The sequence below is a fragment of the Punica granatum genome, chromosome 8 (genome assembly GCF_007655135.1).
Source record: "Punica granatum isolate Tunisia-2019 chromosome 8, ASM765513v2, whole genome shotgun sequence".
Taxonomy (NCBI): Eukaryota; Viridiplantae; Streptophyta; class Magnoliopsida; order Myrtales; family Lythraceae; genus Punica; species Punica granatum.
Window position 1 is genome coordinate 4695984 of NC_045134.1, and position 27143 is coordinate 4723126.

General features: G+C 38.7%; 5 protein-coding genes across 8 annotated transcripts; 3 read left to right on the forward strand and 2 right to left on the reverse strand.

Moving 5' to 3' along the window:
• The first annotated feature begins 357 nt into the window (after window positions 1–357).
• Window positions 358–3613, forward strand: LOC116188479. The gene is made up of 2 exons (XM_031517864.1): window positions 358–747; window positions 2817–3613. Exons 1-2 carry the CDS (start codon window positions 580–582, stop codon window positions 3378–3380), a joined length of 732 nt encoding a protein of 243 aa, XP_031373724.1. The 5' UTR covers window positions 358–579; the 3' UTR covers window positions 3381–3613.
• A 3780-nt stretch (window positions 3614–7393) lies between these two features.
• On the forward strand, window positions 7394–9825 carry LOC116188480. Its single transcript, XM_031517865.1, has 2 exons — window positions 7394–7769; window positions 9144–9825. The coding sequence occupies exons 1-2, from the start codon at window positions 7602–7604 to the stop codon at window positions 9714–9716; spliced, it is 741 nt and encodes a 246-aa protein (XP_031373725.1). The 5' UTR covers window positions 7394–7601; the 3' UTR covers window positions 9717–9825.
• A 2804-nt stretch (window positions 9826–12629) lies between these two features.
• Window positions 12630–14925, forward strand: LOC116187587 (basic leucine zipper 9). Its single transcript, XM_031516386.1, has 6 exons — window positions 12630–12998; window positions 13607–13739; window positions 13846–13987; window positions 14094–14169; window positions 14273–14398; window positions 14502–14925. The coding sequence occupies exons 1-6, from the start codon at window positions 12735–12737 to the stop codon at window positions 14799–14801; spliced, it is 1041 nt and encodes a 346-aa protein (XP_031372246.1). The 5' UTR covers window positions 12630–12734; the 3' UTR covers window positions 14802–14925.
• A 1432-nt stretch (window positions 14926–16357) lies between these two features.
• Window positions 16358–17911, reverse strand: LOC116187588 (calmodulin-like protein 6). 3 transcript variants are annotated; one of them, XM_031516387.1, is made up of 2 exons: window positions 17712–17911; window positions 16358–17189 (listed from the first exon to the last, which is right to left on the reverse strand). In XM_031516387.1, exons 1-2 carry the CDS (start codon window positions 17724–17726, stop codon window positions 16581–16583), a joined length of 624 nt encoding a protein of 207 aa, XP_031372247.1. In that variant the 5' UTR covers window positions 17727–17911; the 3' UTR covers window positions 16358–16580. The 3 variants fall into 3 exon arrangements, with proteins under 3 accessions (XP_031372247.1, XP_031372249.1, XP_031372248.1); XM_031516389.1 differs by having other exon boundaries at window positions 16358–17181; window positions 17589–17907; XM_031516388.1 differs by having other exon boundaries at window positions 17589–17907.
• A 746-nt stretch (window positions 17912–18657) lies between these two features.
• On the reverse strand, window positions 18658–26336 carry LOC116187586. 2 transcript variants are annotated; one of them, XM_031516383.1, is made up of 19 exons: window positions 26156–26336; window positions 25365–25503; window positions 25038–25265; window positions 24661–24747; window positions 24443–24532; window positions 24238–24364; window positions 23485–23585; window positions 22374–22542; window positions 22147–22268; window positions 21873–22001; window positions 21689–21787; window positions 21547–21604; window positions 21381–21456; window positions 21177–21306; window positions 20781–20938; window positions 20593–20665; window positions 20298–20492; window positions 20085–20178; window positions 18658–19683 (listed from the first exon to the last, which is right to left on the reverse strand). In XM_031516383.1, the coding sequence occupies exons 2-19, from the start codon at window positions 25437–25439 to the stop codon at window positions 18833–18835; spliced, it is 2862 nt and encodes a 953-aa protein (XP_031372243.1). In that variant the 5' UTR covers window positions 25440–25503; window positions 26156–26336; the 3' UTR covers window positions 18658–18832. The 2 variants fall into 2 exon arrangements, with proteins under 2 accessions (XP_031372243.1, XP_031372245.1); XM_031516385.1 differs by having other exon boundaries at window positions 25365–25532.
• Between the last annotated feature and the right edge of the window lie 807 nt (window positions 26337–27143).

The following is a 27143-nucleotide window of genomic DNA, read 5'->3' on the forward strand; positions in this document are numbered from 1 at the left end:
GTAAAGGAAATAGTGAAAAGGGGGCAAATGAGACGAATCCACCTTATTTAGGACCAATTGCTTGCTTGTAGTTAAGCACTAGAAGGGGGACAACACTTTTTTCATGGGCTCTCTCTCCGTCCCCCGATTGAACTCTCTCTCCAAAACTAGTCCACATTCATCCATCCACATATATATATATATATATATATTTATATATTTATATACACAAGAGCCATGGTGAGACGATGCATACGCTGATGATAAGGAAAAAAATAAATAAATAATAAAAACTTTATATCTTTCTTTTTAATTTATAGAAAAATGCTTTATAAGTTTGATGCTGATGAGGAAGCGGAAGCATTAAGAGACATAGTTAGTCTACGACAGAGAGAGAGAGACACGCACACATGGCACACGCATATATATATAGATAGAAAGCATAGACGAAGCTGCAATGAAGAAGAATTGCTAGCTAAGGCAAAAGAAAGCTCGATATATAGGAGGAAGACGATCAAGAAGAAGAAGAAGAAGAGGGGACTAGGAGGAGTACGAGTAACCCATATACATATATATACACATATATATACGTTTATATATATGGAGTGGAGGAAGTACTATTTGGATTTGATATTGGTGCCATTAGGGTTTATGATAAGCGTGGGATACCATGCTTGGCTTTGGCATAAGGTCAGGACTCAGCCCCTCTCCACCATCATCGGTACCAATGCCACCGCCCGTCGCTTCTGGGTCTCCGCCATGATTAAGGTTTGCACACATTCAGTTCACTCCTATATACATCATACTGACTATATTTATATCGTTACATCAAAGATACAATCATGAAAAAGTAACTGGTTAGGTAATTCTTTTCACATTGTGTTCACACAATATGCTTGCAAGAAACATTCTGCATGTAGTAGAAGCACACAATATGATCAGTTTATCATTTTCCCTATACCAAGTTTCATAATTGTTCACTCGGTTTTCAAAACGAAGCCTCCTCCTCCTCCTCCTCTTCTTCTTCTTCTTATTTTTCGAGTATAACAGAGACTAGCCATGAGCCGAGAGTGCACTGGGGAACAGGGAAGGGTGGCATAGGTAACGCGAAAGATATGGGAATTAGTCACATGTGAAGCCTCATATATAGTTTCAAGTGAGGCAGAGCATCACCGTACCGAATCCAATTTTTCATCAAATCTGTGCCTTTAAAACATAGCTAGCAGACTCATGAACTTAAATATTTACGTTAATATATATTCAGGTGCAACTGTAAATAGAAGAAGAATGTATACAGATGGTTGATCGATCAGTTGGGCCATGATCTAGTGTTGAACTGAGAGGCGACATATCGTTCTCATAATTTTAGTCAAGAGAGTCAGGACCCAATCACCTCCAGGCAAGTTATGAGCGTGGAGATAACGGGTATTAATGCAAATTAGAATCTCTCATTTTAATTTGACAAAAGATTTGTGTCGACTAAAGTTGATACGTGGATCAATCGTGACTTGAGATGAAGTTACCTTAAGAATCTACATCCATCTTTATATAAAACTTCTACTGTCTGCACACACACGCAAACATATCTAGAGAGAATCTTGGTTTGCATTGGCACATACTAGCTCGATCCATGTTATCTGACATATATTATGAAGCGCTAGACATTGATAAAGTAAAGAAGCATTGCGAAAGCCCCCCCAGAAAGGATTATTGGTATAATGAACATTGACACGCAATTAATACGAGTCAAGAAACAATTACAAACATGGCCAGTCAAAAAAAGATTTTTATGGATTGATGTGCTTGGGTGGATTAGACGTAGTGTGTATGGCAAAAGGAATTGGGCATTCATCGTGATCTTCTTGATGGCAGACCCAGCAAGGATTGCGTGATGATGGATGATGCGGATTTAATTTCATTATGTAACCAGCTGGAGAAAGCCTATTAATTATATACTGAGAAGCCTTTTTTTTTTTGGGAGGTGACAAGTATACTATTAAGCTTTAACACGTCAAACTTTAACATGAGATCTTATGTCATCACATATCCATCGGCTAATTATTTCTTCCATAAAGTGGAAATAAAAGTAGGATCCGCTCGTGGAGTTCACTGTTCAATCACTCACTGCTTACAAAAAAAAAAGTGATAATAAATGTATTTATGAACAGAATGAAATAATTGGTGTGCCACGCAATATATTTGTTGTCTCTACATCTGCACTCTCTTGGCTGATTTGAACTTTTCGATGAGTCAATCGGCTAGAGTTCTTCAATATTCGATATGGTATTCAAATGGTCTAGTGTTCGAGTTCCTTGAGTTTAATCATCAGGCCTGGCATTTATTCAATTAATAGCTTGTTTGCCTTTGACAAATGACATACAAGGTCGTGCTGTCCCGTCTCATCAACTATAGCCTAGTTTTATAGATCGGCATATCAACTGGCCGCTCTTTTTTTATTATTATTACAAGACAAGTTTAATTATTGGCTCAATAGAAGATAGGAGAAGAAAAATTATGGGCATGTCAAAGCTCTTCTGGTTTTAGGTCGAGAGAGCTAGTGTTATTACACCGATCTCCTTCCACAAGTTGTTCAAAATTTGATCAACATATGGTGCACATTTATGAATCTATGATGATTATTTATATTAAATATTAGTCTATTTATCTACCAAAAAAATATATTTGTCTATTTATATGAGCTCAATAACATATAAGTTCAGTAAAATTTTTATAGAATTCCTGTATTTATACAAATTAAAACTGAAAAATGTAATTTTTCTCCCACTGGATAGAATGATTTTTTTGATTTGTGTCTTCTGAGTACTTTGGGGTGGCAGGATAATGAGAAGAAGAACATACTTGCAGTCCAGACCCTTAGGAACACGATCATGGGATCGACCCTCATGGCAACGACCTCAATCTTGCTCTGCTCCGGCCTCGCCGCCGTCATAAGCAGCACGTACAGCATTAAGAAGCCCCTGAACGACACTGTCTACGGTGCTCACGGTGAGTTCATGGTGGCCCTCAAGTACGTCACCCTCCTCACCATTTTGCTCTTCTCCTTCCTCTGCCACTCCCTCTCCATCCGCTTCATCAACCAGGTCAACATCCTCATCAACACCCCGAGGGACCCCGAGATTTCCAGCACCATCACCCCCGACTACATTTCCGAGCTCTTGGAGAGGGGGTTCCTACTCAACACAGTGGGGAACCGTCTCTTCTACGCAGCACTTCCCATCCTCCTTTGGATCTTTGGGCCGGTGCTCGTGTTCCTCTGCTCAATTACGCTGGTCCCGATCCTTTACAACTTAGACTTCGTGTCCGGGAGTCAGGGTGACCTCAAGAGTGGCCGAAAGAGTGTGGATGTTCATGACAATAATATTTGCAGAGGCTGCGTGTGAATTTTATATACATAACTTTGGTATAATAATAACCGGTTTAATTGGACAACCCCTCTTTTACCTTTTGGTCATTCTTTGCCTATCGTTTCTTTCGGTAGATTTTTCTTTGTCCATCGTTTAAAAAAGACAAAAACTTGGGCAAAATCTTAGGTAGAACAAAGGAGTGATCATTCCAATGTCCATTTTAACTTGAGATTGGTTTATTATCATAGTTGCTCTGTGATATTTCACGAGTTGTTTATATATATATATATATATATTTCAGCAATAAGGAAATAACGTATATATATATCTCTATGGCATTTATATAATCACCTAGGAAATATTCTCGACTGACTAGAAAATCAATATGAATTTATTGCGAGCTTAATCTCGTCTGCGTATCGTATGCCTCGGAAGATATCGGCAATTTTGTGGAAGTAAAGGGCCCGCAAAACATTTTTTTGTGGCTAATTAGCACGGGAGAAGTAGACGGGGCCACATCAATGTAAATTGTCCTGACTCAATAAAGTTCCCATTAGCTCATGCTTATGTAAGGTCACAGATCAACTCATCATGCTTACTTTTGTATTTTCTCTTTTTCTACTTTTGACTCTTCTGGACACGAGTGCAAGGGCTGAAAAAGCGAAAAGAAAGAAAATAGTGACCATCTAGTGGACTTACATGTTGAGGTTAGATGGAATTAATCAATGATAAATTACTTGAAAAAAAATATAGTCTAAACTGCACGTCTCTTCTTCATACGAGAGGTCAACCTAACCATAATGGCATTTGCAGTTGAGTGATAATACGAGTCGATATCGACCATATGGTAAACAGAAAGAGATAACAAAAACATGATTTCATGAACCAATGTGTACATGAATGAATACCGAAGCAAACTTATTACTTGGAAGAAGAAGAAGAAGGAAACAAATATCGAGCATTTCTTTTACATATGTCGTCATAGGTTATAAACCCCGTCAGAGGTTAGTCTAATTAATTCAGCATTGTGCAGATGTTGTGATAAATTAATATTTACATCAGATGAGCTTGCCATATATGTTCGGCCGTGTCGTCTTATCAAGCAAAGAAGCTTTATGTTTACGTGATATACTAATTAAGGTCTCTCCTTTCTACTTCTCTGGATCATTCGCGAAAACATCAAACCTTGAAATAAATCTAATGCATATATAGGATAATTATTAATTATTTTGTATTATTCATTAAGTATTAGAAGTAAAAGACACACAATAGGGTCACTAGCTAGACAGATTACAAAAAGAAACCACAACGTTCTATTCTTGGGGATCAAAAATAGTGAACAGGGTTTCAAAAAAGTGTTTGATTCAGATGGTTTAACACTTAAAGTCTCAAATTCAAGTATTATAATGAATAAAATTTTACGATTTGGATAGTTTTATCTCTTAGTGGGCCGATCCGACTCGAACTTCTATTAGTGGGAACTCATTGAATTTCTGAACACTAAATGGTGCATAGAAAAAAAAATTGGAAAGGGTAAATATATATCTATTTCGTATTGGAAACTAAAAGAATTGATGCCTTGATTGTGTACGGATAGCATTGCGGTACTAATCAGCTTGGGTTAGGTTATGGATACATATACCATTCAGTGATGCGAGAGGAGTGGAGGTTGAATCTGATCCCCAACATGTCATTTCAGCTCGCTTTGATATTTCGTCCTTGGATATTTTCCTCGCAGAACATACGATCTCGGAAGCGTTGGGGAGGTAGCATGCGTGCATCTTTTCCATTCACCAAATCAGCTGCACATATATATGTACCGATTCGTTATTAGTGTCCATTCTGCACGATGGATGAAGGGACATATTCCATTACTCTTAATGGACGGTGCAATTGATCTTATTATTCCTTAACCCCCCCCCCCCCCCCCCCCCCCCCCCCCCCCCCCCCCCCCCCCCCAAAATTGATCTTATTGTCCCTTCTGTCTTCACGGAATATGCACTTGGGGAATATGGTGAGAGCAGCCCATTTTCGACAACTTATTCAATTGAGGATAGTTACCCATCTACATCCACTCATCACATATTCCACTATCTCCAAGTAATCAATTGAGAATTCAATTTCCATGCTTCTTCTACATATTGTGCTAGTCGGTTTAATTTTACAACATAAAAATTAGTCATCTATTGTGTAATTAATTAAGGAGAAATGCTAATTAATTACAAGGTCGTATATAAATTGAATATACATGTCCTGGCGTGCCTGTGCGTGTTAATTGGGGCGAATCTTGGTATTTCGGTAACCCATTTCAACAGTTTATTGATATATACAAGTGGACTGAAAATTTTACTAAGGTGGAGAGCCATGGAAAAGAAAGCGATTTCATTATATTCTACCGTCATCCATAAGTCGGACCTATTCCCATGCATAATATACCGACCATAACCTGAAAGGAAGCACGAAGGTCGCACATAAATCTACCAGTAATAATGGTAGAGCAGATGATCATATAAACTCAATGTTAATTACCTATAGAGTTTATACATATCCCACAAGCAGTAACTATAGTGGTTTTTTAGCAGCGGCTACATGTAACGTGCGAGAGAGGGAGACCAAATATTCGAGATTGTGATTTGTGAACGAACTGCTGAATGTTCAGTGCTCGGAAAATGGGCCATGGTATTCGGTAATCGGAGCCCATGACTTAACAATTTCTTTTAATAAGTACGACTTAATAGTTTTAAATTTATTATTTGTGTACGCAGTGGTGCGGTTTTCATATGTTGCACCTTAATTGGTAAATCTTTCATCGAATTATATAAGACGGGGTTCTTTAAAAGATCTCGTACATGTATGAAACGCATTTTCCTCTTTGTGCCTTGTCAGATTCTCATTAATGTGTATGATCACATTCAATTTTCCTCTTCCCAAATGCCACTTCTCTCTTTAGCCTAACAAAACCCAATTCCTCTTCTTCTTCTTTTTAACACAATTTCTTTTATATGAATAACAAAACCCAATTCTTTTATATGCCAAATAATATATTCACAATTATTTTCTACTTAATTATATTTTGATGCCTAGACAGAGAGAATATTAAGTTTAATTCCTTTCAAGACATTTTACTAGCGAAGGTAATTTTTTTAAAAAAAGGGATATATGAATATCTATAAAGACACACACATATATATTTATACATTATCTTTGATTATTGAATTTGAACCCATTCATCTATATATATGAACCAAACAATAGGCCACGTCTTCTGAGAGATAATTGATTATGGACTATCCATTTGCATGCATGGCCTTGACATGCTCAAAAGGCATTTGTTCTTATATCTAATTTGGCACTATACTCATTGCCATCTTTTTATTAGTTCTTTTGGCAATCTCCCAATCATATTGAACGAGCATATGTACACGTACACCATAATTTATAACCGACGGGAAATACGTACGGGAGAGCAACTTGGTATATATTAAATATTAAGTGGCTAATGTGTTGGACGACCGAAAAAGGACATTAAATATAATAAATGAAATATGGGGTTGAAAAAAGGGGGGCAATGAGACAAAGGTTTCCACCTTGTTAGGGCCAATTGCTTGCTTGTGGTGAAGCACTAAATTAAGGGGTGGCAACACTTTTTTCATGGGCACCTTTTTCCCTCCTCTTCCTTTGTGTGATAGATTGAACTCTCCCTTCAAACAAGTCCACGTTCATCCATATTCATACGTCATATATAGGAGCTATACATGGAGAAGATACATATATATATATATATGATGAGGATAAATATAAAATTAAATGAGGAAAAAGAAAAAGAATTATGAGAAAGAGTGAATAATACACTAGCACATGCCCTTACTTGTCAATTAAGATATTGAGGTCTGATTTAATATTTTATTATATTATATTCATATGCCTTTCCTATAATAAAAAGAAAACTTTATGTTATTAATATAAAAAAATAGCTTTATAAGCTTGATGCTGATGAGGAAGTGAAGCATTAGAGGCATATAGAAGTTAGTGTATATATGTATGTGTATATATATATATATATATATATAGAGAGAGAGAGAGAGAGACATATATCAGCAGCCCATGAAGAATTTCTAGGGCTAAAGAAGAGTTGGAAAGGGGGAGGAAGAAGAAGAAGAAGAGGAGGGAGGAGGAGGAGGAGGAGGAGGCGGAAGATGAGGAGAAAAGAGAAGTAGGATATTAAATATACATACATTCAATATATATACACACAGCATGGAGTGGAGGAAATACTATTTGGATGTGATATTGGTGCCATTAGGGTTTGTGATAAGTGTAGGATACCATGCTTGGCTTTGGCATAAGGTCAGGACTCAGCCTCACTCCACCATCATCGGCATCAATGCCACCGCCCACCGCTTCTGGGTCTCCGCGATGATTAAGGTTCATACCCCATGCTCACAATGCACTCCTCTAATTATATGCACATCGTATTAACTATATGCAGGTGCATTGCCCATAATATCATGGAAAAAGTAGTTTGTGTATCAATTTAGACCGTCCAGTAAGTATAAATCGCATTCACATTCTTGCAAGAAAGATATGTAATTGTTTGCTTGATTTATCGATAAATTTCTACATGGAGTATCGGTTTCAAAATGATGCCTCCTCCTCCTTCCTCCTCCTGAGTAACATAAGAGACTGGAATTGTACTTTGAAGCTGCCTCATAGCTCCAAGTGGGGGCAGAGTGCCAATGCATTGAATCCAATTTTCCATCAAAATTATATGTCCTTAATTAAACCTTAACTAGCAGACTATGCTTGGTCCTACTGAAGAAAGATACGTATAGATAGATATACTGAGAGTGCAAAAATTATGGAAAAGAATATGCCTGGGATTGGGCCATGATCGAGCGTTGAATTGAGAGGGGTCATTGCTTTTATAACTTTACTAAAAAAAAGAGTCAAAACCCAATCACCTCTGGCCAAGCCATGACTCATGAGGATATACCGCGCACTGATGCAAAATCCCTCATTCAATTTAATTGGAAAAAGACTTTTACTAACTAAAAGTTGCTAGGAGTTGCTATGTACATGGATGAATCGATCATGAATTTGAAATTCCAATATACGATTTGATTCTTATATATATACGTCAATTGTTTACTTCAGAATCTTAATATATCAATCTTTCATGTAAAATGCCTGCACACACGTGACACATGAATGTAATAAAGAATTATAATCGAGGGTATATCAAATATTGTGGACATCAGCATTAAGTCGGGTCAGGAAATATCCATCTAAGCACTACCATAGAAAAATCGCTTTGGATTTATTGGAGGGTGGGGTCTGTTATTAAAAATAAGATTGACGTGGATGAATTAATGCATGTATGGCAAAAGGAAATGGAATTGCATTCATTGTCATATATATATATATATATATGTATATATATATTTTCCTGCGCCCAACAATATTGATTGCATGCATGATGATGCAGAATTCAATCATGTTATCCTGATCAGAAGCTTAGAGTAATTATAAATATTCCCTAATAATAATCAATTATCCAAATAATTAATATATATATATATATGGAGGAAGAGGTCTTAGTGCAGTAATCAAGACGGTGACTCGAGACCAAGAGGTTTTAGATTCAATCGTCATCAGTGAAACTTATATGTCCTTTTATTTCGTTTAATTTTCTATATTTGTATTAAGTCCATGAGTCTTTCTTATATCCGAAAAAGAATATATATATATATATATATATGTTCCCAATAATATGTATGTTGGGAACTTTTGGGGTGGCAGGACAATGAGAAGAAGAACATTCTTGCAGTCCAAACACTTAGGAACATGATCATGGGATCGACCCTCATGGCGACGACCTCGATCCTGCTCTGCTCCAGCCTCGCCGCCGTCATAAGCAGCACATACAGCGTGAAGAAGCCGCTGAACGACACCATTTATGGCGCTCATGGCGAGTTCATGGTGGCCCTCAAATACGTCACCCTCTTCACACTCTTCCTCTTTTCCTTCCTCTGCCACTCCCTCTCCATCCGCTTCATCAACCAGCTCAACATCCTCATCAACACCCCAAGGGACCCTGAGATTTCCGGCACCATCACCTTCGACTACATCTCGGAGGTCCTCGAGAGGGGGTTCCTGCTCAACACCGTTGGGAACCGGCTCTTCTACGCGGCACTTCCTATCCTCCTGTGGATCTTCGGGCCGGTGCTCGTGTTCCCCTTCTCGATCATGCTGGTCTCGGTCCTTTACAACCTCGACTTCGTGTCCAGGAGCGACGGGAGTCGGAGTGACCTCAAGAGTGGCCGGAAGAGAGGGGATGTTCATGATAATAATATCTGCAGAGACTGCGTCTGAATTATTATATAATAATTCCTTTGGGTATACGCTTGAACATGATATGTTAGATGCGTATGGTGTCGAGATCACTATTGGATTTGATTAATGCGATGCAACTAATTTGGAATGCTGAGGGCCTTGTTTACATTAATTCGTTGTCACTTGACAAGTTACGTAAACGTGCCATGCGCGGCAGTACGCATCATGCGTGCAACGACTTTATTTGGAATAATATTGGAAACTTTTTGAAACATTAAGCACCCAATTAAATAAGATAATATATTGAGGATGGAATTATGAAATATACAAAGAATGACTAATATGGAGACATGCAGTATTTGGTAAATTGAAGTCGGCCCCATAGAGACAATTTTAATTTAATCGAACCTCGGCCCACTACAAAGTATAAAGAACAATTTCGCCATGAAATGTAATGTGTTTTTTTTTTCTTTTTTAATGGATAAGTTGGTATATATTTTGTTGATTACCAAAAGATAGGTACATCATGGACAAAATGTAATGTTTGACTGGTACTATTAGTGCATTTCGAGACCTTGGGCATTGCCCCCATAACATTTTGGTAATAAAGCGTGGTCACCGGGTTATCAACATATCATTCTCTGAATGAATTCTCTATCTAGTCATAAAGCATATTTTTGACAGCATCGTATTATTCGATTCGAGTAAATTGCACTGATGGTCCAAAATGTTTTACAAATGTTTCATTATAGTTCAAAATTTTTTTTTCGCTACATGATGATACAAAATGTTTCAAAGTTGTTTCATGATGGTACAAACCGTTAACTCGAGCTTGACGTCGTCAAGCTGACACTGACGTGGCTACTACGTGTCACCTCCTTACTGACGTGACCGAAAAATTTTAAATAATTCTAAAAATTTTAAAATTTTAAAACTTTTTAAAAAAATTCTAAAAATAATTTTAAAACTTTTAATTAAAATGTAAAATAATTTTTATTATTTTAAATTAAAAATAATTTTAATATTAAATTAAAATTATTTAATTTTTTAAAAAATAAATAAAATTATTTAAAAAAATTTAAATTTTTTAAAATTTTAAAAATTTTACTTTTTTCTACATTTTTACTCTTTTTTGTATTTTTTTATAATTTTTTGTATTTTTTTGGATTTTTTAAAATTTTATTTTCTCTTAAATGACGTAGCGCACTATGATTGATTCCACGTAACAAAAGTGATACATAGGACGTGCCACGTCAGTAAAATATTAACGGCGTTAGGGCCAATTGACGGTTTGTACCATCATAAAATAAATTTGAAACATTTTGTACCATCATATAGCGAAAAAAAACTTTTTAAACCATAATGAAATATTTATAAAACATTTTGGACTATCAGTGTAATTTACCCTATTTGATTCAGTTCATCCTAAACTGAATGTCAAATCAAGTATTTTGCATACGTAACAAGGGAGAAGAATCATTCACCAAACTGGTCTCGAACGTTGCGGTCCTAACCTAATGCTGGGTTTTCACATCAACCTCCGAGCCCCTAGCCTCAGCTATCTATGTTTGAGAGAGAGATGCTTTGGGTGGCTGTCTTCAGCCTTAAAGAAAACAACAAAGTGACTGAAACCATGCCTAATTAAACCTATGGTATTGAGCCTAAGTAAAGATGGGAAATGTTTGGTATATATTGGATTATTTGGTCACATCCTGCGTGCTAAGTTAAATCAAACTACAAGTTGCACAAAATAAATAAATAAATAAACAGATAAACAACAACAGGCAGCAGAAAGACAAAACCAAAAATTAAGAAATAATGAAAAGGAGAAAAATAAAGGCAAAGTTATTGGCTTTTCTTCTTTTTTCTCATTAGAGATACAAAATAAAAGCAAGATGGGTTATAACTTATAAAGCCATTTATATATATCGAAGGTCAATTAATTTCGACGACTCACATGATTACCTATAAACTCATGAGAGACGTGCATGTGGTCCAATATGAATTATTGTCCTGCATGATTCTGTACTAAAGTTTTTATTGACCCCATTAAGGAAGTTGCACCTTTCGATTACCCAATTAACCCTATTGAGTTGATTATAAAGCTCTTTTGCTAATTTATGAAATTTAGTAAAAGCTATGATATGATTGTCCTTTTAAAATGACATATGTCTTGGAGAAAGCAGCTTCCTTGTGAGGATTGGTGGCTGTCCATATCAGTCCTCCATTTACCCTTTTTTCTTTTAAAAAAAGGGGTTTTCTTTCCCCCAATCAATGCTATGGGTGTGTAATTAACCTTTTATGAGGAAAATAAAGGATCTTTACTTAATAGAACCCTATTGGTGTCAAGAAGCAAATGAAGTTCCTCTCTTCTGCCATAACCATAGTCCCAATGAAATGTAATCCAATTGATTATACATCATCTATGTATCTCCTTCTAGATCCATCTCTTATTCGGGTTTCTCTTTTTAGATCTCGGGGTGTAACTTACGGCATGGATGATGCCATGACCGATCACAATCTCTTATAATAGTTTGAAGCCGTCAATCAACTGAGTTGGATCACACAATCTTTATATAGTTTCAATCTTCAAATTGTCACCACATAAGAAAGTCAAAAAGGACGGGTTATGTAACAATAGAGATTGGGGGCTACACGGCTTTCCGGTTATGGATTCGGAGACATCGACTCGCAATGGAACATATGGAAAGGCAAAAAAGAGAGGGGGAGCGAGAGAGCATTTATGCACGTGCGAGAGGACATACTTTTTCTGTTTACTTACCCGCGAAGCACCCGCCAAAAAGGCCAAACCGCCTTTTCCTCTAACTGACTTCGGGGACAGTTCGGTCATTTCACCCGCCATGGCCCTTTCCTCCTTCGAGCTTTTGAATTCTCTGTGATGGCGACGAGCCCTCTATATAACTTCACATGCCGTCCACTTAGCCCTTCCCCCCCCCCCCCCCCCCCCCCCCCCCCCTTCCTCTCGCACTTCTATTCCAATAAGCAGTAGGAGAAGAAGATCCAGTTATAAAACAGTGAGGAATCGGTTTCTGATCGATGGAGCAGAAGGCCTCGAACATGAGCACGGGACGCGGGAGCGGGTTTCAAGGTGTTGCGGGCGCCTACACCGGCAGTTGTGGCAAGGGAATGATGAAGAAGAGCGCGTCGGAGTTGGCTCTTGAGGAGTTTGTGGGGATGATGATGATGATTACCCCTCCCGACCCTCCCTTCGGCGATCCCCTCGAGACTGATGACGGCAACCCATGCTTTGCCCCGCCAACATCCGCCGTGCTGGACCCCGACTCCCCATTCAGAACTCGGGTATTCTTGTGCTCTCTCTTGCCGTATCTATCACGTTACTCTCTTTGTTTCAAAAGATAATTTCTTGTTCGGGATAAAGTTATGTTTAAGTACAATAGAATGAAATTAAGTCGAGAGATTCGGTAATGATTACACTTTAGGGTGACCCCGACGTTACATCGTGCCACGTATGCAGTTGAGTCAGCTAGGGCCCACAACTACCTATAGAAATGGACCAGTTGTCCTCCATGTACAACTCCCGAGGGCCCTTTGGTCATTTAGAAATTAGCACTCTGGCATGTTTGTCTACTTCCATATGACCTAACTGAGCGGTCCATTTTCAGGATTGCTAAAGAATCACATTCTCTTTCTATTCTGTCGAACTCGCTAACCATCGAGAAAGTGCACGAATGATCATTTGAGTCGGAGATGCATGCTAGAAAGGTCAAATCCAAGTCCTAATGTTCGAGTAGTTCAGCTCGACCTACTCGAAAATCCTTTGCTGGATGCTGTCACAGTCCTTATCAACATGCTTGATCAACTCATCTGAACTCGGTCGTTATACCCTGAACTTGAGTTGGTGCAACTGATCGTGTTTAGGTTTACCAGTCCTGTCTGTAAATGTGCAGGAAATAGCTCATGGTAATATATCAAGTTCGGGTGGGCTCGGAGTGTCTCACTGGGACCAATATCTCATGAGTAGACATTCTAATACCCCGATCCCCAACCCCACCCTGACTGATTCTCAGTCATCGATATTTGGTAAGAAATTTTCCACAGCTACTGATATGTAAACTCGAAGTTAGCCTTGTTTTGTTATTTATGTGTACCAGCTGTGGCCTAACATCCGGGAAATGTCAATTATTAGTTGGGAGTCCCATGTCCGTTAGTAAACCGAATATCAGAGTTGATCAAGGAAGAGACAGTGGTTCCTCAGACGACGATGACGGTGAGATAGAGCCAGGTTCGTGTGAGCAAAGTGCAGACCCCAACAATAAGCACTCTAGAAGGTATACGATAAAACCACTGTTTCATTATTGAAAAATTAAAGAAGTTTTGCTTCGTGAATCAAAGGAAGACAAAAAAAAAAATCATGACCTTTGATTAATGCTTCAGGAAGATGTCAAATCGGGAGTCTGCTAGACGATCCCGTAAGAGGAAGCAGGAGCATTTGGCTGGTCTGGAAATACAGGTTAAAACTCATCAGGCAACTCAAAATCTTTATGAACTTTTTAAGGGTGTGTTCAGTATTGTTTCAGTTAATTATAGGAGCATCTCTGGCTTGTTTTTCTCAGGTTGAACATCTTAGAGTAGAGAACGAGACTTTATTCGAGCAACTAGCGAATGCTACTCAGCAATTCCATGATGCCGGCACGAACAACCGAGTGCTCATATCCAATGTAGAAGCCTTGAGAGCCAAGGTAAATCTATCCGGTATCCACTGATCTGTTCGGTTATGAAAGAACAGCAAACGAGCTTGAATTTTATAGAATAAGCTTGTCTCTGAACTATGACTATAATCAGGTGAAGCTGGCTGAAGATATGGTGACTCGAGGGTCGTTCAACTGCAGCCTTAACCATCTCCTTCAGAGCCTGAACTTGCAGCCCTTCATTAACACCCGCAGTAGCATCAGTCGCAATGCAAACGTCTCCCCAACTGTTACCATTCATGGGGATAACAACTCTTCTTATACGGCCACTGGATCAACAATCACAAAGCAGAATTCTTGTATTGGAGTCGGGAATGGAGATTCCGGGAATAGCAACATGGCAAACGGAATAACAAGTGAAGCTGTGAGTTGTGTATCGGACATTTGGCCATAAGTATCTCTATACTTATTAAGTAATTTTAATCTATTCTAAGTTTAGGCAATTATGTTCCTTGTAAGAAGTGACGTCCTTAATTTTCCTAGTAAGAAACCCGATCATTCTCGCTGTTCCAGTTCCATCAAATTGCCTTGCTGAGGAATACATGCATTTGCAGTTTTGTGATGGTAAAAACATATGTTTCGTCGGATAGTTCTGAACGTGGCCATTGCAGATTTAAACTCAAAAAAATCGACATTAATGTCCAAGTTGAGTATAAACAATTCACTCCATCTTCTCGTTCTCTGCCGAATCCCATCCCCTTTCCAATCCTAAGCATTCCAAGACCTTCTTGAGCTCCGTCAGTTCAATAAAGCCATTGCCATCCTTGTCAAACGTCTCAAACATTTCCCTTAAGAGCCTATTCCTCTCTCTCACATATTCTTCTCAACCAGGGACAGCTTGGCAAGCCACTCTGTCTTCCGGATCTAGTTGAGGTTCTGGCATATGTGCTGCAGAGGACCTTGTGGGATGGCAGATTTCACCTTACTGCCGACTATTGTCCGACCAAGCAGTCACAGCCATCTGCAGAAGTACATCTTAGTATTTGCTCTGGGGACTTCATCCCAGCCGCCTACAGCAACTGTTCGTTCACAGAATATCCATAACCTTTTCTTTCATTTTTCTTTTTTTTTTTTCTGGTGAACAGACTATCCATAACCTTGGCGATGGAGAACTAATGCATCAACAGCAAGTCCCAAGCCATATATATTCATCTTCCTGTATTTTGTTTAAATCCGACAATAACTTCCCTCTTAACTGTATCGTTCGCAACAGGAGACCAAATATCTCCTCTTCCGTGCAATATGTCCTCAAAGTTGTGCGTGATAATTTTAATGGTTCAGGTTAGAGCTGATCTTTGGGGTCGTCAATATATTCCATGCCACTACATCCACAGTAAACATTTATAGGCAGCAAACTACTGTGGCTATAGTAGTTGGATTAATACCAAAAACCGAGATGACGGAGAGCTTCTTCATTTCGTTAAGTCGGGCTCTTTTCATTTGCAATAGTCATCGCCTTCATTAACAGAGACGTTTTCACAGACCGTTCTTTCTTGCCTTTGCATTTGCATGATTAGTTCATCCGAAGGCTCTCTCATCTTCAGAATCCAAGTCGATCCATAGGCTGATTCCATTGTTCAACAATATATGATTGGATTTGATATCGTGGTCAACATTTCAAATGTCTCTCCAAGAAGTATCATTCTTAATAGGTGATGAGGATTCCTCTTTATAACACTGGTTCAAAAGTTACCGAGCAAAAATATCTTGCCTTGGAAACAGCGATTCCAGTATTAGCAACATCATGGGACTGACCCACAAGCAGTGATTTTTCGGGGCAGCATCAGAATTTCGGCCGGCGTATATCTCACATCCAGCCCTCTTTTGTAGTTTCTTCCGATTAATTTGTAGTTCTTCCAAGTAAAGGACTAGCAGCAGTCACCGGCAAAAATATGCAGTGATGGAACTAGAAAGGGCAGTTGCTTTCTCTTCTCAAATTTGCAGTAATCATTGCAAAGATCTACGTTTTTCCTTGAAATTTTATTGATTTATATTTCGATTTCGTGATTTTTCATGTCTCTGAACTCGCATTCGTTCCTTAGAAATCCCGATTCTACTGGCTGATAGAAAATATACACACAAAGATTTGCAAGAGACTGAATTTTTCGATGTGATCAGATATAGGAACAAATGTGATATAAGAGCTAACTCTTGTGTTGAGCTGTTACATCAGTTACATGGCCATCATGGACTCAAACTCGATGAAATCGACTTTACCATCCAAGTTCAAATCCACGACCCGGACCATCTTCTCGATCTCCCCCATATCCCACCCTTTGTCCAACCCCAAGCACTCCAAGACCCTCTTCAGTTCCGCTGCCTCAATGAATCCGTTGCCATCCTCGTCGAAGATCTCGAATGCTTCCTTCAAGAGCCTGCTCCGCTCCTTCACATCGTCGATCCCACCTAGCACCTCTTCCGCTCTCACCTCATCGTTCAGGCCCTCCTCTTCCTTCTGAAGCACGATCAATCCGAGCTTCTGCACGATTCTTCTGGCTCGCTCGGTCTTTATGCTTCCATCTGGCTCCATCCCAAAGACGTCTCTCAATGCTCGAACCGTCAAGTCATCGGTCTGTAGTGTCATCTTGACTGGCTCATTGCCGGGAGATAGGTCGAGCCCATCTAGGCCGGGCTGCCAGAACCCGAAAGCATAACCGCCTAAGTTCTTGAGCAAACGGGTGCAGGCTCCGGTCACGCCCATTATCAAGAATTCCTGACGAGCCAATTCGATTCGATCCCTTTCTTTTTCCTCTCTCCTCTCCGTTTCCAAGTGCCTATACAACTTCAATACATTGTATGTCCCTTAAATAGGAGGATTCCAAGTACATTATAGTGATAGTAATGAGCATTGCATGCAATATTTATTTAATAATCAAAAATCACCAAATCCCAGCATAATATTATCATTAATAATATATAATTTATATATATTATTTGAATTATTGCAGTGTATACTACTGATATTAGACAGGGCAACGGATCAAATTGATGATTATTTATAAATTCATTGCAGAGGATCTGCAGACAGCCTCTGGTGTGTATTATACATGAACACTATATATATCGAGACAGCCAATTAAGGATTAAGACTGTTTAACAAGTCGGACAACTATTGAACAAATTAATAGGAAATCTGACACTTCCATGTCTCAACCATTAAAGGATGTTCCGACTTAATTACCCGAGCTAGATGATCTTTGAACTAGACCATCCAAGAATCAACTGACTAGTTGTACGGTCGAGAACCTGCAACAATCAGGCGAACCGCCTAGGATCTTAATTATGGCGGAGTGGAGATTCGTACATTGCAGTTCATCATCTTGTATGGTGACTCCGCTACTGTTCCGGTTCCTCTGCTTCTGCGTCGAGCATGGGATTTGCTGATTTACTTGCCCAACACTGTCCCGTTAAGCTCAGGCAACATGAATGACATCCCAAAATACGAGAAATTTCCGTTATAATATTAATAATAATTAAAAGAGAGAGAGAGAGAGAAATAAGGTTTTTTAAAAGGTTATTAGTTGGGAAAGGAAATTAATGTGTCATGTGTCGGCTGCATAATAGGGGGGGACTGAGAGTACAATGTACAACCACGACGCGTTTTCTGCAGATCAGAGTGTATTATGTATACAGGAGCACAAGCACACACACATGCTAGCTGGACTTTCATTGATTAATTAATAATAATGATTTTGATGCGATGCAGATTTATGCGTCATCTTAATTTTCTTAACTTATTATTAAATAAAATTAAAAAAAAAAAAAAAAAAGAAGAAGAAGAAGAAAGAAAGAACGACTCAACGGATTTGTTGGTGGAATGGAAGTAAATTGATTGAACATTGGAGCATTGAGAAACCTCCAGGAAGATGATGAATTATTACTATATATAGTCAAGCATGCAGTATTAATCTGTATTGTTTAGACTTGCGCGCGTGCTGTGTATTCGAAATCGGATCCCCTCAACGATCACGTTCGAACTTTTAAATTCACATGTCGTATCATCGTTTGTGCATTGATTACCCGCAAACTTCTCATATCGTCGTCACCACGAGGATCTTACCCGGATCATTCAGCTTATCTTTTCGGTTTACAGAGCGTTCGTTTGCAGAATCATTTCTGGGATTGATTGATGAATGAGCTCTCCTCTTTGCCGCACCAAGTGGGAAAATCACAGTTTTTTTTCGTTCTCCGAAGGCCCGTAGTCTTTCCCTTCAACCAGGGACATGAATCAAAAGAACTATATGTTCATCTCGAACGATAATATCCAGGTATAAGATTTGGAGTATAATGAAATGTCGATGATACTGGTATCAATATCCAAAATCGTATTGGTACATCTTATCTCATCTGATACCTTGCAATACTCGGACACGGTGATAAAATGTGTGAAACTATGATTAAATCGAGCGAAAAAAACACTATTGCTCAATTGATCAAAGGCTTCTGCAAATTCGACTCTCCGCTGGGTCCTGCCTGGGAAGATGCTGCTAACTCATTGGACAAAGAAATGCCCAGCTCCGAACACACAAGCTGGAGGATGTTCCTGGTGACTGCGCCCATGGACATCTTGTTCAGGGTCACAGCGATAGAGAACCGGTTCTCGATGTCACAGAAACCCGTCGAACCGCCCATCCCCGAGTGCCCGAACCCTATCAGAGATCCATCCTTTGACCTAATCCTCCTAAAACCAAGCCCAAAATCACCACTCTCCAGGGCTAGGCTCCCGAACTCTCCTGCCCCCATGAATGCCTCGTGTAGTCTCCCCTTCTCGCTACGGAAGATCTTCTTTCCATTCCCTTCACCATCAGAACTGCTGCTGCTGCTACTGCTATTATTACCTGTAGCAACATCTATTCGGTGACTCTGGGCGTCATCTCCGGGGCTATCTGGAATTTGCTCGTACATGCTCGATCTCAGAGACTTGTTCTTGCCCGCTTTCTGCTGTTTTTTCGAGGCCTTGGTAGAGAACTTTGGGATGTGGACGTGGGACCCAAGTTTAGGTTTTGAAGAGGAGGAATGCAGTGGTGGGACCACTCCACCATCGGCTAGAGTTGCATAGTAACGTGCCAGCGCACGCGCTGAGCAGTGCCCGTTAGCAGCGGGTATGATTGCACGGCGAGTGTTGAGCATGTTGAACACAGCAGGCAGAGTGGTTACCATCTCAAGGATCTTCTCAGGCTGGAAGGTAGAGGGAAGGTCGTTTCGTTTACTGATCTGAGATATTTGGCTGATATCGCCTGTGTCTACGGTAAGAGTAGCAAGGCGGGATTCCACACCTGTTTCAGACCAGAAAATTTTCCATGAAGCAACTAAAACATAGTTTCTACACTCAGCTGAACTAGAGGCCTATTTCTTAGGCTCGTTAACTAAAAGAAGCCCTAAATAGTATGCAAGTATCCAAGACTCAAAACGCAAAGAGACAGAAATGAAGCTAGGTATTCATTGTGCCCCACATTTATGTTGGTCTAATCACTGGCAGAGACTTCATTAAGAAGCCTGTGTTTTACCTGGCTCAATTTGTTCATGTGGTACTCAGGAATCCGGGATCAGCAAGCTGAGTCCCTCATGAAAAGAAGGAATAGTCTAAAGCAAAGCAGAAGTTAAGAGGCATGCCTCTTGCTGATCCCTCATGAAAAGAAGGAATAGTCTAAAGCAAAGCAGAATTTAAGAGGCATGCCTGGTGGGATTCCAATATATAGCTCGCCTTCAATATTGAGGGGATGAATCAATGCTTCTTCCAGAATGTCTTGAAATTTCCTCCCCGAAGCATGCTATCATATTCCAGCAGAATTATAAATTACAGCAGATAAAGCAGGGATTCACGTTTTAATGAATCATTTCTCAAGATGGAATAAAAATCAAATTCGTTTCTCGTAAATCAGATAAGTACCTCGATAATTCCGCCACAAAGAAAGCCAAAAGATAGATAGTGGTACAACTGGCATAGGCCTGGTTCACTCTCTGGGGCTGAAGCAGTAAGTCGCCTCAAGCATTCATCCCAGTCATACATCACGAATACATCCTCACCTCTAAGATCAGCCAGTGCATTGTGCAAACCCGATGTATGGTTCAGGATATGATTTACCTGAAACAGATGACAAATCAAACATATGAGGAGAAATGCTCAATGGAAACAGAAGTTTTTAAGTCTTGTTGGTATCTCAAAAGCTTTAAGTGGTAGTAACCTTAATGACATCTTTCCCGTTGGAACCGAACTCTGGCCAGATATTTGCAACATTTTCCTCGAGCTTGAGCTTCCTGAGGAGGTATTCTTCAAAGTTATGATAAGAAAAGGGCTACTATGAGCTTAAAACTTGCAAATTATTTAAAAAAGAAAAAGGAAGAAGCCAGACGAATTATTTGTAAGCCATACCCCTTGTCAACCAGCCAATGCAACATTCCTGCCGTGATTCCTTTCGTTACAGAGAAAACGGGAAAAAGGCTATCAGGCTGAACTGGACGAGGATCATACTTCCCTAGAACCCCAGCGGAAGTATCAATAATGACTTTCCCATCTTTGTAGGCACATACCTGGAGACATAAGAGAAACTTCAGCAATCTGAGAACTTCCTAAAGTGCACAATACAAAGGATTGACAGAGAAACACCACCCAAAAGAGAAGGGCATATCATATGGCAGGATACACTCCAATAGCTAATGGGAAGCAGAATCAAAGCACAGATATTGAGTAAGAAGCAGATCTGTTTGTAATTTCATAGATATACAAAAGATATCACTTAAACCACATAGTTAAATGAGGTATTTATACCTGGATTCCCAGAATCTTATCATTATTCCCAAGATCAACTAAGAGTTGTCTGAGCTTGCCCTCCACGGAAGAATGGATTGGTGTGTCATGGATCCACTGAGGACTCGCTGAAGGTGCCTTGTACAAGTTTCTGCATATACTCCATGATTAGCAGAGAAAAAATGCGACAACTAAAAATAACAACCGGGTCCAAGCAGGACTCACCCTTGCAAAACATGCTCCGCGAATGGTCTCATTATGTCAAGATATATTATGCGCACATTCATCGAAGATGAGAGACCTAAAACATGCATGCAGAGTGAGACATTAAATTATGATTTACTGAATCAACCAAAAGTCTCAGGTACCTGTGGAGGTTCTATGTACAGACCTCTGAGGAGATTGAGGACACGAGTAAATATCACAATATCCCCAGGAAATGCATCAACCTAAAAAGAAAAAAAGTGATGATTATCCCTTTTAAATTTGATTTTTAGATGAAGATAGAAGAATGCTGTTCCAGAGATCCTTACTGGATTAAAGCGTTTAACTTCTTTTTCATTGAGTTTCATCTTTTCCTGGATAACCTTCAAATTTCTTGTCCTTTGGTCAGCCAGAGATTTCATGGTTTGCTAAATCAAAGAAAAGCGCCAAGATTTAGATTGCCAATTGCCAGGAAACTTCTTGAAGAAAATGAGGCAATGGATGTAGCCTTACAACAGCTTCATTTGCTGGTGTTGAAGTGCGGAAAAATACAGTTGTAACTTCCATGGCCTGTTCAGGGATGTCCAGCCGCAGTTTAAGTCCCATTTCTGCAAAAGCAGATAACAATGCCACATGGTCCCCCTGTCACCAAAAGCTTCAAAATTACTGCGAATCAATTCTTCAAAGAAGAGACCGTGTACTTTTTATAATATCTACAAGCAAAGGAAAGCCAGCACATTCTCATTCACTGCTTAAGACAAAATGATAAATGAAAAAAAGAACAAACCTCTGCAGATGCCAAAAACATTTTTGCTAAAGCCTGCTTCAAGGTGAATGATAGTGACTTAGTAAGCCCAAAGTCCAGCAAGATTGGGCGATGTGGGGCTTCCTTGCTCACCAAAAAATTTCCTGCACGGTGCTTAAGAAATTAGTACAAACTAATGATCCAAGTTCCGAAGCACTTTCATCTAGTCAGCATCCATGAAAAAGAGTAAAACTGAGAGAGGAGATTACCCGGATGAGGGTCGCCATTAAAAAATCCATCAATGTAAATTTGATGGGCATAAGCACGTGTTATTTCCTCAACAATCTTTTGTTTGTCAACACCAAAACTCGCCAATGCTTCTAAGTCATTCAGACGTATCCCATCCATATACTCCAATATCAAGACCTTTTCAGTCGACTGCACATTAAATAGTACATGCAGAGGAATGAAGCAACATGGCAAGCTTCTTCAATATTGAAAAGAACATATATACATTTAGCCAGAGCAAGCATCAATTCATTCACTTGCACTGTAGACAATTCATAAGGAATGCCAAAATAATATCCTAATTCTACATGGAAGACCCCAGCAAGAATCACGCATAATAACACGAACACATGACAAAGTCTAAAATATAGAAATGACGAATTACCATAAAAACTAGTCGTGCAGCCTGTGCAATGTACGGATTAAAATGAGATATTTCTTGTCAATTTTATTATACATAATACTTGCATCCTAATCATTATGACCAGTAATTTATGATCAATAAAAATCTATTATATTAGATATATATGACTGATATTGAATTAGAAAAATATTTGATTTTATTCAGATATTATTCTAAAATATATTTTAAAAATTAACAAAAATCGTTTTATTAAAAATTATTATAAGAATTAGGAAAACTAAAAAGCCAAGAAAATTTCATTCGGTGATCAATATTAGATAATTTCATCAAATTCCAATTAATATTTAATATTCAATATTTAAAATTAGAAAAATGCAAGATCGTTCTTGAATTTTAAAGTTTCAAAAGTCTGTGATTTATTAATCATTACGTAACTAACAGCATCTCATCAGAAAATTAGAAAAATGTTCCATTTTATTCAGATGTTATCATAAATTACCTTTTGTAAATTATAAAAAGAAAATTCTTATTAAAAATTTTAATGAAATATGAAAAACTCTAAAAATCGAGAAAATTCCATTCAACTCCCGAGTGTTCTGAGGCCATCTGACCCAACCGACTATGTTATTGCTTTCGAATAGATATATAGATTCTTTGCACTAACTTCGCCCATACTTCATTAAACTATGAATTTGACTTACTTCAGAGCAGGACCAGCAGAATAATACCTGAATAACTTCCGGGATCAAAACATCTACTCGATGAGAAGATGCGCCGTTGTTATCTTTGTTTTTGCACCCAAGATTTTTGGACACTTTTCTGGTATTCTCTGAAAAGTATTTATAGGAACACAAAACAATAAAATTAGCAAATAATGCATTTAAAATTTAATTACATCAAGGTTCGAAGCACATTTTAAAGAATAAACTGCACTAGGAAATCATTTCTCACAATGAAAATTCGCTGAAAAATAATTAGGAAAACACGGACTCACATAATCTAGTAACAACACAGTTGCTAATTGATGTCACATTACTTTTTGATATGATCGAGACAAAACAAAATCTGCATGGACTGGAAATACTAGCCAATTTTTATGTCAGGTTTTGCGTCCACTTTATCCAGGAACATGAACAAATATTTTAAAAAGTTTGCCCTTGCACTTGGACTACCCAGCGTTGGATGATAGAGGCATCAAGTCCTAGAAATTCGGGCCTGTTTGGTTTCAAGATGGTATTTTAGAATCACAATTCTAACTTTAACTCTACCCACTACAAAACAAAATAACTCATACAAAGTCAAAAAGTGGGCCCCATTTATACCACTTTTTTCCACAACAAAACAACATAACACATACAAAGTCAAAGGTGGGCCCCATTTATACCACTCAAAATCAAAATCAAAATCTGATTTTAAAATCCTACTATGAAATCAAACGCAACCTCAAAGAGAGTGATTATTTGGACAAAACCCAAACTCACCAGCCTCGGTATTGAAGTCAAGTTCCTTTGGTGCCTCTTTACACCACTCATCTATCATTGGATTGAAGTCGTATTGTGGCTCTGCCCATGCTATCCAATCGACAATTGACTTTGCATTCTTCAAGTCCTGCAGAAAAGTATTTGTTATAAAATTCATGCAATATATTCAATATTATGTAACTACAGAGATTATAACATGCAAAACCTCCAATATGACTGCTTTGATGCCTTCATGTTGAACTTTGACAACTACTTCTTGCCCATCAGTCAAAGTTGCACGATGCACTTGAGCTATCTGCATGAAGAAGAATGTGGAACAGGCAGTCTCATTATGAAATTGTTTCTTCCCACACAATGTAGTAAGAATAAATAAGAAATTAACATAAAAAGATTTCAATGTATTTTCAACTAAAGAGAACTCACTGATGCTGTTGCCAGAGGCGCTTCAATAAACTCTGAGAATAAGTCCTTAACTGATTTTCCTAATTCTTTCTTTATTGTCTGATACACCTGATAAGAAGTTTGCACTAGCTGATCAGTCAACTGACAGGTTACATTCAAGAAATCAATGTAGATCCCTATGCAGAGAAACAAAACCAAAACAAGATAGAGGGAGAGCAAAAGAGATCCTGACGGTGGATAAATGCTGCAGTCCAGATGCAAAACCAATACATATCACATTAAATATCATGAAATGGAGCATTCAGAGGTCATTATTTCAACTAGTTGAGTTGACTCTTATGAGGCGGGAAAAATCAATCAATATGCATGTCCTTTGTTTGTGAAATGACATAAAGAACCTCTTGTACGGGTCGAGGAGGAAGAGAGTCTTGTAACTGCTTGAGAAGTGCTATATATGCCTCCGGAAGCACATCAGCTCGTGTAGATAAATACTGTCCAAGTTTCACCCACAAACCTTCCAATTCAATAATCAGACTGAGAACACGTTTCGCATTCCGCTCGTGACACTTCTCCCACAGTGCAGCTCGCTTTGATTGCTTAGCCCATTTCTGTCTTTGTTGTATGGCCTTTTTCAAGAAGCAAACATGAAAACTTAATAAGATCACAAGATGTTGAATCACATACTCTGCAGAGTTCGCACATTAGTAAATAAGAAATGGGTTTACCTTATAATCCAAGTAAATTAACATAGCTGCAGAAAACACTTTCAAACGTCTTCTGTAGATGTTCCCCCATCCCATTTGATGCAGCAGAGATAAATATCCAGCTAAATTCCTCTAGGCTAGAGTCGAGTGCTTATCAGTTCTGCACCATATATATTAGACAAGCCAGTGCTGACACAGTTTCAGTTCATTGAGTCCAAAACAAAATGCAGAAAGGAAATACCCATATCAGGAAACACTCGTGTTGCAATGTAAATGGAGGGAAACTCTATGAAACCCCCAATAGAGAACATAAAAAGCTGAAACTTTTCTGCTTTCCTCTCGTTTTTTGGATAAGTAACCAAGCCTTCAGCTTTACTCAACAGAAACACAGGCAACAGCCAGACAAAAGTATAATAAACAACCAACATCATGCTCTTTTTCCAATCCTGAACAACCTCAACTGTTTCATCGATCAGCTCGTCCTGGGTACCTCTAAACATTAGACAGCAGTCACCGAAATAAAGCTATCGCACTCGGCGAAATCAACAAATTCTACAATGAAACACCACACTCGCCCACAGGGCAGACCCGATTCCCACTCTACAAACTCCAATAGGCCAATATAAGGACACACTCCCGATGCCAGCTATGATTGGGGATCAATAAGCAAAATTCCACACCGACCCACCGAGCAGAACGATTGTAACTGCAATTCGACACTGAATTGCGTAACGGTTGCATCAAATTGCAGATCCAATTCAGCAAAGGGAACGAATTCAGGAAGGAAACGGGGGACTTAATTAGACACCCACCTGAATTCCGGCGATAATCTCTTCCGGCGAAGCTAGGAGAGGGGATAGTGAGTCAGGGGGCCAGCCGAAGACGAAAACTCCAAGGAAAGAGTAACGAAAGTTCTTTGCTTTGGGGGAATTCGGCAATCGGTACCACTCCACGCGAGAATCTTCCCGCGGGTTGGCTAGAAATTTGCCGCTTCGATTGACTTCTACCGGTGAGAATAATAATTTTCAGGTCAATTTCAATTTGCGCCCACTGTAGTTTTTGAATTGTTTCAAAACTCTCCCTGTTACTTTCGTGTTTTAATCTTCATTAACCCGGAATGGCTTGTTTGGTTTGCAAATGTGATTTTAAAATCACAATTTTAACCTAATTCTACCCACAATAAAACAAAATAACTCATACAAAGTTAAATAGTGAGCCCTATTTATACAATTTTTTTTTCACAACAAAACAAAATAACTCATACAATGTCAAATGGTGGGTCCAATTTATATCACTCTTTTTTCAAAATCAAAATCTGATTTTAAAATCCTACTTTGAAACCAAACGCAACATTAGGTGCGGCTCGCGGACGATCCGTTGTATTTTAGAGGTGAGGATATAGGATTTACGAGGTATGAGAAATCACATTGTTCAAGGAGCCCTTTCTTCGCTATCCCTACCCACAAATGCAGATTCAATGCTCAAAATTTAAGAAATCGTCTAGGTAGTATTGTATGATTTTATGATATATTCAAACTATAAAAGTTACTAATTTATCGAAAACCGAACTTGTAAAGTGTGAACCACCAATCCTATCCACTTACAAGTGTGACACTCCACTCAGATATTGATAGTGTCGAGGGAGGATAGTGAATGAGAATGGGGGAGATGAAAATCATTAGTCTCTTCAACTGAACTCTAAAAATTTATGATAGGATGAATTCACATGTGTTAGCGCTCTACCTATTCTAATATATCAACAGCACTTTAGTATTTACAAATTGAATAATTCTTTACATT

Excerpts from the sequence above, each read along its gene's own strand:
- LOC116188479 (XM_031517864.1), top strand. The coding sequence starts at position 580 with ATGGAGTGGAGGAAGTACTATTTGGATTTGATATTGGTGCCATTAGGG. Across the intron at positions 748-2,816 it reads GGGTCTCCGCCATGATTAAG|GATAATGAGAAGAAGAACAT; the intron begins GTTTGCACACAT and ends TTGGGGTGGCAG.
- LOC116187586 (XM_031516383.1), bottom strand. The coding sequence starts at position 25,439 with ATGGGATGGGGGAACATCTACAGAAGACGTTTGAAAGTGTTTTCTGCA. Across the intron at positions 21,788-21,872 it reads CACCAGCAAATGAAGCTGTT|CAAACCATGAAATCTCTGGC; the intron begins GTAAGGCTACAT and ends TCTTTGATTTAG. Across the intron at positions 20,666-20,780 it reads CATTGGCTGGTTGACAAGGG|GAAGCTCAAGCTCGAGGAAA; the intron begins GTATGGCTTACA and ends ATACCTCCTCAG.
- LOC116188480 (XM_031517865.1), top strand. The coding sequence starts at position 7,602 with ATGGAGTGGAGGAAATACTATTTGGATGTGATATTGGTGCCATTAGGG. Across the intron at positions 7,770-9,143 it reads GGGTCTCCGCGATGATTAAG|GACAATGAGAAGAAGAACAT; the intron begins GTTCATACCCCA and ends TTGGGGTGGCAG.
- LOC116187587 (XM_031516386.1), top strand. The coding sequence starts at position 12,735 with ATGGAGCAGAAGGCCTCGAACATGAGCACGGGACGCGGGAGCGGGTTT. Across the intron at positions 13,988-14,093 it reads AACAATAAGCACTCTAGAAG|GAAGATGTCAAATCGGGAGT; the intron begins GTATACGATAAA and ends TTAATGCTTCAG. Across the intron at positions 14,170-14,272 it reads TGGCTGGTCTGGAAATACAG|GTTGAACATCTTAGAGTAGA; the intron begins GTTAAAACTCAT and ends TGTTTTTCTCAG.